The sequence below is a fragment of the Nicotiana attenuata genome, unplaced genomic scaffold (assembly GCF_001879085.1).
Source record: "Nicotiana attenuata strain UT unplaced genomic scaffold, NIATTr2, whole genome shotgun sequence".
NCBI classification, from domain to species: domain Eukaryota; kingdom Viridiplantae; phylum Streptophyta; class Magnoliopsida; order Solanales; family Solanaceae; genus Nicotiana; species Nicotiana attenuata.
In genome coordinates, this window is record NW_017670269.1 from 1,280,146 (window position 1) to 1,293,202 (window position 13,057).

At 37.7% G+C, this 13,057-nt stretch overlaps 1 protein-coding gene across 1 annotated transcript; it reads left to right on the plus strand.

Moving 5' to 3' along the window:
- The first annotated feature begins 5,553 nt into the window (after positions 1–5,553).
- On the plus strand, positions 5,554–9,333 carry LOC109237013 (flotillin-like protein 3). The gene is made up of 3 exons (XM_019403254.1): positions 5,554–6,323; positions 7,279–7,674; positions 8,728–9,333. Exons 1-3 carry the CDS (start codon positions 5,778–5,780, stop codon positions 9,223–9,225), a joined length of 1,440 nt encoding a protein of 479 aa, XP_019258799.1. The 5' UTR covers positions 5,554–5,777; the 3' UTR covers positions 9,226–9,333.
- The last annotated feature ends 3,724 nt before the right edge of the window (positions 9,334–13,057 follow it).

Genomic DNA, 13,057 nt, shown 5'->3' on the forward strand with positions numbered 1-13,057 from the left:
ATCGGTGTCTCCTGGTCCTAAGCACACTGCCAATGGTCCATCGAATGTCCTTCTGTATAATATTCCGTCTTCATCCAATGTGAATCGAGCAGCTTTGGTTCGCAGGGCTCTCGATTCTTTGGGGTCCGATGGGAGTTTTCCGTTCTTCAAGTATTCAATATATTCATTCCTCCAATCCTACGTCAAGCTTGTAGAGTTTATCTCGGCATGGCATTCCTTGATCACCGATCTCGAGAGTTGAACGACAGTCCCCGAGCTGATCTCATCTTCCTCGACCGATGACCCCAGATTTGCAAGTGCATCGGCTTCACTATTTTGTTCTCGAGGTACATGCTGTAAAGTCCATTCCTTGAAACGGTGCAAAGTTACCTGCAGCTTGTCCAAATACCTTTGCATTCTATCCTCTCGAACTTCGAAGGTTCTGTTTACTTGGTTCACCACCAGTAAAGAGTCACACTTGGCTTCAATGACTTCTGCTCCCAAGCTTTTAGCTAGCTCGAGCCATGCAATCATGGCCTGGTACTCGGCCTCATTGTTAGTCAACCTAGAAGTTTTGATAGACTGCCTAATAGTGCTACCCGTGGGCGGCTTCAGAATGATGCCTAACCCGGACCCCTTCACAATCGAAGCACCGTCTGTGAAAAGGGTCCACACCCCGGATGATGTGCCTGATTTTAACAAAAGTTCTTTTTCAACTTCGGGTATGAGGGTTGGCGTGAAATCGGCCATGAAGTCCACCAAAATTTGGGACTTGATAGCCGTTCGAGGTTGATACTCGATATCGTACCCACTGAGTTCGACGGCCCATTTGGCCAATCGGCCTGATAGTTCGGTCTTGTGTAAAATATTACAAAGTGGGTAAGTGGGCAATACACATATGGGGTGATATTGAAAGTATGGTTTTAACTTTCTAGAAGCGCTTATCAGTGCAAGTGCCAATTTCTCTAAGTGTGGATACCTAGTTTCTGCTTCTCCTAAGGTTCGACTTACATAATAAACGGGAAATTGCGTACCTTACTCTTCCCGAACTAGGACACCACCTACCACGATTTCCGATACTGCCAAGTACAAGTAGAGTTTCTCATCTGCCTTCAGAGTGTGAAGCAGTGGTGGGCTCGATAGGTATCGCTTTAATTCCTCTAATGCTTGTTGGCACTCCGGGGTCCAAGTGAAATCATTTTTCTTTTTGAGCAAAGAGAAAAATATGTGGCTTCGATCCGACGACCTCGAGATGAATCAACCTAGAGCAGCTATCCGTCCAGTTAGCCTCTGCACGGCCTTTACACTGTCCACGACGGTGATGTCTTCGATGGCCTTGATTTTATCGGGGTTGATCTCGATCCCCCGGTTCGACACCATAGAGCCCAGGAATTTGCCCGAACCGACCCTGAAGGCACATTTCTCGGGGTTAAGCTTCATGTTATATTTCCTCAAAATCTCGAACGTTTCCTGCAAATGAACCAAATGGTCTTGCAGGGACTTAACTAGCATGTCATCAATATAAACTTCCATTGACTTACCTATTTGTTTTTCGAACAGCTTATTTACTAGGCGTTGGTAAGTAGCTCCAGCATTTTTTAGCCCGAAGGGCATTACGTTATAGCAATATGTTCCATACTTGGTGATAAATGAAGTCTTTTCCTGGTTTTCCGGGTTTATTTCAATTTGGTTATACCCGGAATAGGCATCGAGAAAGGTAAGGATCTCGTGGCCAGCCGTGGCGTGATCATGCGATCGATGTTAGGCAGTGGAAAAGAATCTTTGGGGCATGCCTTGTTTAAATCCTTATAGTCTACACACGTTCTAAGTTTGTTCCCATTTTTTGGGACTATGACTACATTGGCTAGCCATTCGGGATATTTTACCTCCTGAATCGACCCTATTTTGAGAAGTTTAGTTACCTCGTCCTTTATGAATGCGTGTTTTACCTCGGACTGGGGCCTTCTTTTTTGTTTCACCGGTTTGAACCTGGGGTCAAGGCTTAGCCGATGCGTTGTTATCTCCGGTGGGATCCCTGTCATGTTTAAATGGGACCAAGCAAAACAATCCATGTTATTGATAAGAAATTGAATAAGCTTTTTTCTGAGTTCGGGGGTTAACCCCATTCCCAGGTATACCTTTCGCTCGGGCAGGTACTTGATTAGTATAACCTATTCCAGCTCTTCGACCGTTGATTTGGTGGCATCGGAGTCTTTGGGAACAATAAAGGTTCGAGGGGTCAGAAAATCCTCCTATTCTTCTTCTATCTCTTGCTTTCCTGATTCGGTCGAGGCTGGTGGCTGTGATTGCTATTTGGCTTCCTGTTTACCTTTGATGCTTGACCTTTCCGAAGTTGATAGCGTTGATATCAGTGTTACCTCATCGACTGCAAACATTTCCTTTACGGCATGCTGCTCCCCATATACTATTTTTACACCGTCTGTCATCGGAAATTTCATCATTTGGTGGAGAATCGAGGGGATTGCCCTCATGTTGTGGATCCAAGGCCTTCCAAGTAGAGCATTATACCTCATGTCGCCTCGATCACGTGGAATTTGGTATCTTGAATGGTTCCAGCCACGTTCACCGGTAAAATAATCTCCCATTTAGTTGTTTCACTAGCCATGTTAAAGCCGTTTAAGACCCGAGTTGCGGGCACAATTTGATCTTGTAGGCCGAGTTGCTCCACGACCCTGAGCGGATGATATTCACTGAGCTACCTGGATCCACTAAAACACGCTTAACTTGAACTTTATTTAATAAGATAGAAATTACCAGAGCGTCGTTGTGTGGCTGAAAAATGCCTTCTGCTTCTTCGTCGTTGAATGATAAGGAGCCGTCAGGCACATAATCTCGGGTTCGTTTTTCCTTAGTGATTGACACCTTAGTGCGTTTGAATATGGGCCCTTGTGGTACATCGACCCCACCGACGATCATATGAATAACATGTTGGGGTTCCTCCTGTTCATTTTTCTTGTTGGCGTCCCTTTCTCTGAAATGTTTCTTAGCTCGATCACTGAGGAACTCTCAAAGTGACCCTCATTGAATAGACGGGCTACCTCTTCCCTCAGTTGCCTGCAATCCTCAGTTTTGTGACCATGCATGCCATGATACTTGCACACCAAATTTGGGTTTATTTGGGAAGGATCGATCTGTATGGGTCTGGGCCACCTAGTATCTTTGATCCTTCCGATTGCCGATACAATGCCCGATGCGTCGATGCTAAAGTTGTACTCCGATAACTGAGGTGCCTCCACGGGATCGGCATGCTTATCAAAACCACTTTTGCTCATAAGTCCCCGAGAATTCTGCCCTTGATCGCTTCTTCGATCATTCCGGGAGGGATTGCGTCCTGAACCATTGTTCCTTCGATCCGCGGTATATGGTTAATATCGTTCTCTGTTCGACCTTGGCTCCCTGTCGACGTCTCTCGGGGTTTTAACTGCCAACCTGTTTGATGTACTGAATCGGAAGGGGCTCCTAATTGGTCGTCCTCGACCCTGATCTTCGATTGATATCGATTGTGCACATCTGCCCAAGTTACAGCTGGATACTCGACCAAATTTTGTTTCAACTGTCGTGATGCTATCGAACTCCACTCGTTCAACCCTTGGGTGAATGCTTGAACGTCCCAATCATCTGTGACCGGTGGCAACTCCATGCGTTCCATTTGAAATCGAGATACGAACTCCCTCAACATTTCGTTATCCCTTTGTCTTATCTTGAAAACGTTCGATTTTCTTGTTGCGACCTTTATGGCCCCGGCGTGTGCCTTCACGAAAGAATCTGCTAACATGGCAAATGAGTTGATGGAATTTGATGGGAGGTTGTGATACCAAATCATTGCTCCCTTTGACAAAGTTTTCCCAATTTTTTTCAACAAAACTGGCTCGATCTCATCGTCTTCTAAGTCATTTCCCTTTATTCCGCACGTGTATGAAGTGATGTGTTCATTAGGATCGGTGGTCCCATTGTATTTAGGTATATCCGACATACGGAACTTCTTAGGAATGGGCATCGGAGCCGCACTCTGAGGAAAAGGCTTCTGCACGAACTTTTTCGAATCCAAACCCTTTAGGATCGGGGTGCCCCCGGTATCTGATCAACTCGGGAGTTGTATGTTTCCACTTTTTTATCATTATCTTCAATTTTCTTTTCTCCCGACTCAATTCTTTTGGTGAGCTCCTCGAGCATTTTCATTATTGCAGGATCAGTCCTTGATTCGTTACTATTTGACCTTTCTAGCACTGGCTCGGTGCAACGAGTGATTTCTGGCTCGACCACACTTGGAGTCCTATGTTGATTTTACAATTGAGCAATAGCGGCCTGCTGAGCCTGTAGCATCTCGAATATTACCTGGAGGCTAACTCCCCCGTCTTCTCTGCCCTGTGTATCTTGGCCACCAGGTCGGCCTTCCCTGTGTACACTCCCTTCGGGGTCCGCGCCTAGATCCGCATTTAGAGCAACGTGCGAACTGATATCGACTGGATCAGCGACCGGTGCTCCCCCGAGATTAGCTGGTGGCACCCCGGCTCTTGGAGCAATTACATTGTCGTTTTTCCCGTGAAATCCGAGACCATCATCACCATGTACGGGTGCGTTTTGTGAGTTTGACATGCTTTAACCCGAGAGCAAAAATACTTGACAAGGACAAGTGTGAAAATAACAAGTGTTATCAGAATCAGCACTGAAACCATCACTATTATCCTTAGCCCCACGGTGGGCGCCAAACTGTTTACCCTCAAAATTCGAGTAATAATTAAACTTATATTTTGGTTTTAAGGATATGCGACTTGATTCAATACCAATTGAAAAACAAGGAATTAAATAGATAAATTAAAGAATAAAATAGATCAAACCTGTGTGTAAGCTAAATCTCGACATCGATCTGTGATAATCTCGAGGTATGATAATGGGAATAACAAATGATAAAATAACTCCGATGAACAGTAAGTGAAATAGCAAGAGAGTAACGTGCGTATATTTCTTATCAGTGAACAATGTCCTTACAAATGAATGGGATCCCTCTTTATATAATAGGGGAGTCCTAAATAAGGTACACTTCTAATTATAGTAGGAAATCATATTTGACAACTGTTTAACTGCCGAAGACCAATCCATTTCGAAATCCATGCCGTGATCTCCGGCCCGTTGCGGATATCTCGCTCTTTGTTTTACTGAATCATAACGGCATCATCCCGAAACATGCCTTCTTCTGACCCCGGTAAGTGATATCGACCTCGACCTTGGAAAGGAACTTCGACCCCGAGCTCGACGTGATATCATTTTTTCCATCGAAGAACAAAATCGGGTAGCCCGATTTCCACCGTATACACTTACGAAATGATAATTGAAGTCGGAATCAAGTCAAATAAATTTGGACTCCTTTTGTTTCACAAATTGTCAAGTCTCAAGAAATCTATACATCATATACTCCAAAATAGAGTGGGACTCGGATTGCGCCCTCACGATAGAGCCACGGGACACATGAAGGAACAGCATGAAATTTCCAGTGAAACGACAGACCTATTCGCCTTATAATTCTAACGAAGTGGCTTGATCTTGTCCACTTTTTTCGTACATTACATAACCGCCTCTGCCCCAGTATAATCAGTGCTTCACTAGGACTGCTCCACTACTAGCACCTTCCTACGTTATTTCGCATTGCAAGATTTACGACTCCTCTATATAATTTGATTTTGTTTAGGTCAGTAATAACTACTCCTATATATTATTTGCATCCTCGTCAATACTCGCCCTAGTAATCATCTATCAAAGTTTCTTCTCTCAAATTGAGTATGGGGATTCCACATTATATTGTCGCTGGTCCATCGGAGATGCTTGCCATTACCGGAAGTGGCATAAGTGAAATAAAACTCAAGAAAAAGCATTTTTTATGGCCCCTTCAAAAATGCACTAAGCTTGACATATCTCCTGTCAACTACTCGTTCGAGGTACAAGCTATGAGCGCCGAAAAACTCCCTTTTGTTCTTCCTGCTGTTTTCACAATTGGCCCTAAACTCGACGAAGATAACGAGAGCTTGATCAAGTACGCACAGCTTGTGTCCAATCATGATAAGAATTCAAATCACGTTAAAGAACTCGTCAAGGGAATTATCGAGGGGGAAACTCGTGTTCTTGCTGCTTCTATGACTATGGAACAGATTTTCAAGGGAACAAAAGAGTTTAAGAAAGAAGTTTTTGAGAAAGTCCAACTTGAACTCAATCAATTTGGACTTTATATTTATAATGCTAATGTTAAACAACTTGTTGATGTTCCTGGCCATGAGTACTTCTCTTACCTTGGCCAAAAGACTCAGATGGAAGCCGCCAACCAAGCCAAGGTAACACTATTTTAATTTCTTCTTAATTATGCGCTGATTGAGGAAATCAGTAAATCTTGTAATAAATCTAATTTGGTAATTAATAAATGAAATAAACAACCTGCTATAACTCGTTAAAATATGTTAGTGATGGTATAAAAGATTCTACATTGTCTATGCATATAATTTCATTCCATTGATTGATCTACATGCATGTCAATCTTTGTTACTCCAAATTTACTTTTGCTTTTGTTTCTTTTAATATATGATGTGAAAGGTTGAATGGTGGAATAAGAATATTACATGCATTGCTAATACGTATATAAAAGTAATTAAATACAAATGCAAGTCATCAAAGTAAGTAATTTTTGCATAACAATGACTATATTAGTATTATTTTATTTATAAAGGAGGTTCCACTATCATTGATGTGCAAAAGTTTACAAATTGAATTTGGCATACGAAACTTTTGTGCATGATCATTAAGGAGAAACTATGAAAAGTTGTACTACCCAAAATTCACAAAATCCAGGCTAAGGGTTCATGGGGGCTCATGTAACATTGTACTCTTTATGGTCCAATTTAATTATTTTGGCCTTTTGGTGGTCCATAGTATTTAATTTTTTAAAATATCAAAAAGCAAGTAACTTTATTTTTTCAAAGTTGCCCTTGGAGTAAAGAGTCTCAGAATTTCTGAACAAAGTAAAGGTTAATATGGTCATTTCATTGTTAATTGTTAAAAGGTGAATTCCTTAATATGTGTGAAAACAGCAAGAAAATCAATTAAAGCGGACTGAAGGAAATATTTACTATATAACAAACTTCACCTTATTATTCATTGCATAAACCATCTCCTCATTATAATTCGTGTATATCTAGTACATAAACTCAACGACCCCTCAGTGTATCAGCATGCATGCCAATCTTTATTAAGTGCTTCTAATTGATTCTTGTTTTTGCTTTGTCTTCTTGATAGATTGATGTAGCCGAGGCAAGGATGAAAGGAGAGATAGGTTCAAAGCAAAGAGATGGAGAGACAAAGCAGAATGCAGCTAAGATAGATGCAGAGACAATGATCATATCAACAAAAAGGCAAGGAGAAGGTAAAAAGGAAGAAGTTAGAGTAAGGACTGAAGTAGAGATATTTAAGAATCAAAGAGAAGCAGAGGTTGTTGAGGCAAGTGCGGAATTGGCAAGGAAGAAAGCTGGATGGTCTCAGACTGCAAGATTGGCTGAGGTGGAAGCAGAAAAGGCTGTGGCAATAAGAGAAGCTGAGCTACAAATGGAAGTGGAGAAGAAGAAAGCTCTTGCTCAGACTGCAAAACTCAAGGCTGATCTTCTCAGCAAGGCTAATGTTGAATACGACATTAAGGTACTTCTTTTTTTCTTCTTACATTTTGTTATGCTAATTACCAAGGCTATTAGTGTTGAATACATATTTACGTACTCTTCTTAATTCATTATGCTTTTGATTGTGAGGTTATATTTGTAGTTTGTACGCCCTTTAATTAATTTGCCCCGCATGCATGTGACAGTAATTATTGTACCTTATGTATAATGGTGGAGCCACATAGCTTCCCTTCGTAGAAAAAGTACATTATTTAGATAACAAATTTTTTTTTTTTTATCTATATATACTATGTATTCAATCCCCTTGACTTCTTCGTGTATTTATTTCTCTAAATTTTGATAATCCTTAATAAAAATCTTAGCTCCGCTACTGCAGTTATATATATTATTGTATTGTCAAACAATACTATAATTGTACCTTATGTACATAATCCTAAGGCACAAGAAACTCCCGTTTAGATTTTACTGTGGCCTCTTTATTTTTCCAAGCATGCCTGTTAGTTTGTTACAGTAATTATTGTACCTTATGTGTCTAGTAAGTACTGCGGAGTGGAGTAATTATTTTGGCTGCTGAAAGAGAGTTTTGCTTCTAATTTTAATAAATCTGCCTGATAGTTGGGGGAGCTCAGACACCCTCAATATTTACCACCCTTTTTAAATAGACTTGTTATGCTTCCTCATAATCAAATATATTTTTTTCGTGGGCTAAAGTATACTTTATATGTTGTTTAAATTATATCAACGTAGTACTTTTTGTAGTTTCTGATAATCTAAAATTAAGTCATTGTTCTAATTGAGACTCAAAATTGAATTATGAAAATATTGATACTTATCCACACCGGATATTTATATCAAACCAATAAATAGATGACATATTTGTTCATAAATATAGTTATCACTGCATTATAGTTAATGAAATACATTGTTAATTTAACATTTAATCATAGGAAATTAGTATGATTACGTGGTAAATTTTACCCTTCTCTCATATGTGAACGTGTATATAGGAATAAATGAATGAGCTTCAAATCAAATTATCATTTTAATTTTGTTTCTAACCTCTTAATATAAACAGGTGCAAGAGGCAAACTCAGAATTATACAGGAGACAGAAAGAAGCAGAAGCCGCACTATTCGAGAACCAGAAGAAAGCAGAAGCACAGAAAGCAACCGCAGATGCTGAACTGTATAGTCGCCAACAGGTTGCAAACAGTGAGCTCTTTGCAAAGCAAAAGGAAGCCGAAGGAGTAGCAGCAATTGGGGAAGCACAAGCATTTTACTTAGGATCCCTTCTTAAGGAAGTGAAGAATTACTCATCACTCAGAGACTATTTGATGATCAACAATGGAATTTTCCAGGAAATCGCAAAGACCAATGCTCAAGCAGTGAACGGTTTGCAGCCAAAGATAAGCATTTGGTCAGGTGCTAATGGCGGCGAAAGCAATGGAGAAGGAAGCGGATTGAAGGATGTAGCTGGTGTGTACCGAATGTTGCCTCCTCTGCTTCAAACTGTGCAAGAGCAAACTGGGATGCAGCCTCCTGCATGGATTGGTTCAATACCTGAATCCAAATGAAGTACTGCACGTTAAATTATTTGTAGTTTTACTATGGGATTTATGCTTTTCTGGTTTTAAACTATGTAAATGTTCTTGATTACTAGTACTATTTCTTTCTTGGATTAAGTTCGTTATTAGTGGTTTGAATGTTGGATTTAATATCTTTTAAGGAGGCATTATTGTTTTGCGATAAGATGTCTTATACCTCATATTTTAGTAGTTACATTTTATAATATCTTATTATATATATTTTTAAATTAATGTCAAATTTTTTTAAAATAGTTATTTTTATACGTAAAAGATATGAAAATAAAACATCGTATTTTTTTATTTCAAATTGTAAAAGGTTATATTGAACCATTACTTTCGTGATTTAACACTTCCCTTCAAGAAGAGATAATCAACAATTCAATATTAGGACGGACTGCTCTGAGTAAATACTTACCCACACCGGGTGTTTACACCAAACTATATTAACTCACTATGGTTAATTAATTTAATTAGATGAGAATGCATGTAATTTACCATGGTTAAATGATTGAAGTCCATATGCAAGACACATGTCATACATCTATTGGTTTGGTGTAAACACCTGGTGCGGGTAAGTTTTTACCGACTGCTCTGTGTATACCAATATGCATTTTTGTAAATTCGTATCTCTTTTTGCTAGTTATCTATCTGTAATGGACGAGAATACCCTCTTATAATACAAATTGTTTATGTAATACATTATTGGTTCTTAATTCCAATTATCACATATTATATACCAAACTGTAGACCAATTGCACATCTAATTGATTATTAGCACCATAATAGTGTTTACTGCAGTATAATTTGGACACTAATGAGAAGCTTTAAACTACTTTTTCAGCAATAGAAGCTTTTACTTAGGTGTCAGCGCTCTTCTTTCAAAGTTTTCAAGTTTTTATTTTAATATAAAATTTCCTCCATCTATTTAATTCGCACATAAAAAGTGCTTTTCATTTGGTATTCAAATGCCGCCTTGCAAAATCTTTTGGGCTGCTGTGTTATTACAGCCTTTTAGAGGATAAACTGAGTGCAATTTTGACAAAAAGCTATGTATATATTTGTGTAAGAAACCCATTAATTGGAGCATTACGTGTAACCACAATTAACCCATTAAAAAATTTATCAAATTTTACAATGTGATTTTTTAGGTTTGGTTGGTGTCTTGGACATGCATAGTCATAACAAATAAAAAATGCTCTATTATTTTGGCAATGTTATCAGGGCGGCTCGATATATTTTGTGGCCTAAAGCCAAATATTAATATGAGGCCTTTTTATAATTTTTATCTTAATTCAATATTTTTTAAAGAAAACAAAGAAGAATTAACCCAAATAGTCGCCCACCTAATCTCTTAAACTAAAAATAGACGGTGTATATATATATATATATATATATATATATATATATAAAATTGTATATAATTAATGTATAATCTATGTATATCGGCTAGAAAAAGTCCTTCAATTAGTAACTATTATTGAAAAATGGGGCCCTCAAAAATTGGAAGCCTAAAGCACTTGCCTTAGTGGCTTGTGCATTAGAGCCGGCCCAGAATGTTATGAATACATTGAATTTGTGAATGTCCAACAATTTTGCATTATACATGAATATGTTTATTACACTCATTTAATATCTTGTAACTCTCAAGTAAATTGTACACTATATATATATATATATATATATATATATATATATATATATAGTATCAGAGTGTATAAAAGTNAATATCATTATTATGGCATGAATGGTCATTGGTCACGTACCTATTGTACGCCAAAATATTTTGGCATTATGATTATTAAAAGACAACGGTAATGCAAGAAACATATCCTGCATATAATTTTGACCATAACCATGATGGTATAACTTTCTCTTTAAAAGAGATATTCACCATATGAATTTTGATGAATATGTGATACTACCAAATTAATTGAGAGCTCTGCAAGAGCCAATTATTGCTATTTTGGAGAAACACAATTAATTATCAATAAGATATTGTGTTGTAGTAAGTCTCAAAGAAACTTATTGAGTTTCTAAAGTATTCGCGAAAGCGGTTTGTTATATTGAGACTATAAATAAAGGAAAGATTTAATATCTTCTATTACTACAACTTGTAGCGGGGTAATATGTATGTAAAAAGTTACCCGCTTTATTCTCCGGTTTGTACTACACAAACAAAAGAATGCCACAATAAAGAGAAGTTTATTGATATAAAAACCCATATCATAATAAACTTGGAGTTTATTTATAATTGCACACATCATGGTGTAAACCTGAAGTTTATCAATATTGATAATTTATTCAGTTGGCATAATCAGTTTAGCCATATCAATTTAAGCATGATGTGCAAAAATAAAAGAGAATTCACATGGGTAAATATTAAAGAACTAGAAAGTTCTTTACGAATTCTCTCATGTTGCCTGTTCTCATTAATTACTATACCAACTAAAATTAGGATTGAATCCCATGAATGCTGGAAATATCAAAGGTGAATATCGGCCCATTCACCTGCTATGTATACCACATAAGATGCATCTATGAGATGGTTACATGTGCGATTATTATTAACCCGCAACCTGGCTGGTGTTTGCGAGGTAACTTGCTCAGTAATTTAATTTCGAGCATAATTTTTAGATTTTCTGTTCAAGAAGTTCATCTTGATAAGTTGGTTTATATCACAGTTGATTTAGCAAAATAATTTATTGAGTGCCTCCACTTAATAGCTAAATAATTACTTATGAGAACAAAGTTATCTATATCAATTTGATATACGTAATATACCAAAGTATATTATTTTCTCCCTTCACAAGTGGTTCGGGGTCAGGAACCAAATAATTCCATCTTATTATTATTGATGTGCGGTGTATATTTTGATTAACACCATAACGCACCAAGATGGATTCTCAAAGTTGAGGAAACAAGCTAGTTTTTCTAACATGATGGGGAGACAAGATAAAACAGTTGAGAAAAAGTTACGTGGAATGAATTATCATTTATACATCTAGATCCTCGAATAAACTAATATGAACTTGAAGTTCATAAAAGGATAATTTATTTGCAATATATTGCAAAGCATGCCAGACGCATTTGCTGACCCAAAGAAAGTGACTATATTCTCACTGCAAATGTTCCTGTTAGAATAAGTCCTAGAAGGACAAAGTCTATGGTACGCTTAAAGCGTATAGACAAATCGGTTTCATATAAACTTCTTGATAAAGAAGATGAGCAAATGATCAAAATGATCACAATAAAGGAGGCAAGTGATCTAGAAGATCACATGACATAACACTTCATAAAATCTTATGAGAGATTCAGGTACCTAAATATATGAATGAAGAGATATCTATGTTATGTCTATATGAAAAAAAATATTGGAACCGATATAAAATGTTCGTCGACGACATCTATCATAGCGCTAAGTATAGATGAAGACCTCAAGTATGTCGAATACAGACACAAAAATATTGGCCAAATAGAAGAGACCCAATTCAAATAGAATTGGTTTCATATGAAAGACAAGTATTTGAACATGTAGTTCAAACACTTGAAAGTATAAAGTCAATGGTATGTGCAATCAGTTTTAGCATGACATGAAAACTTGATATGCATCTATTATATGGCTTATATGACTTAATAATCCCTGAAGGATTTAAATTGCTTAAAGCATATAGAATTCATGGTCATGAAGTACTACATCCTCAGTGCAATTTGTGCACAAATGTATCTTGCTATAATTATATGCATGATAAAATGATAGCAAGAGTTTTCACCTTTGTGTGAAGATATTGAACTGACGATTCCAACAAGATCATATGAAGAC

Excerpts from the sequence above, each read along its gene's own strand:
- LOC109237013 (XM_019403254.1), top strand. The coding sequence starts at position 5,778 with ATGGGGATTCCACATTATATTGTCGCTGGTCCATCGGAGATGCTTGCC. Across the intron at positions 6,324-7,278 it reads AAGCCGCCAACCAAGCCAAG|ATTGATGTAGCCGAGGCAAG; the intron begins GTAACACTATTT and ends TCTTCTTGATAG. Across the intron at positions 7,675-8,727 it reads ATGTTGAATACGACATTAAG|GTGCAAGAGGCAAACTCAGA; the intron begins GTACTTCTTTTT and ends TAATATAAACAG.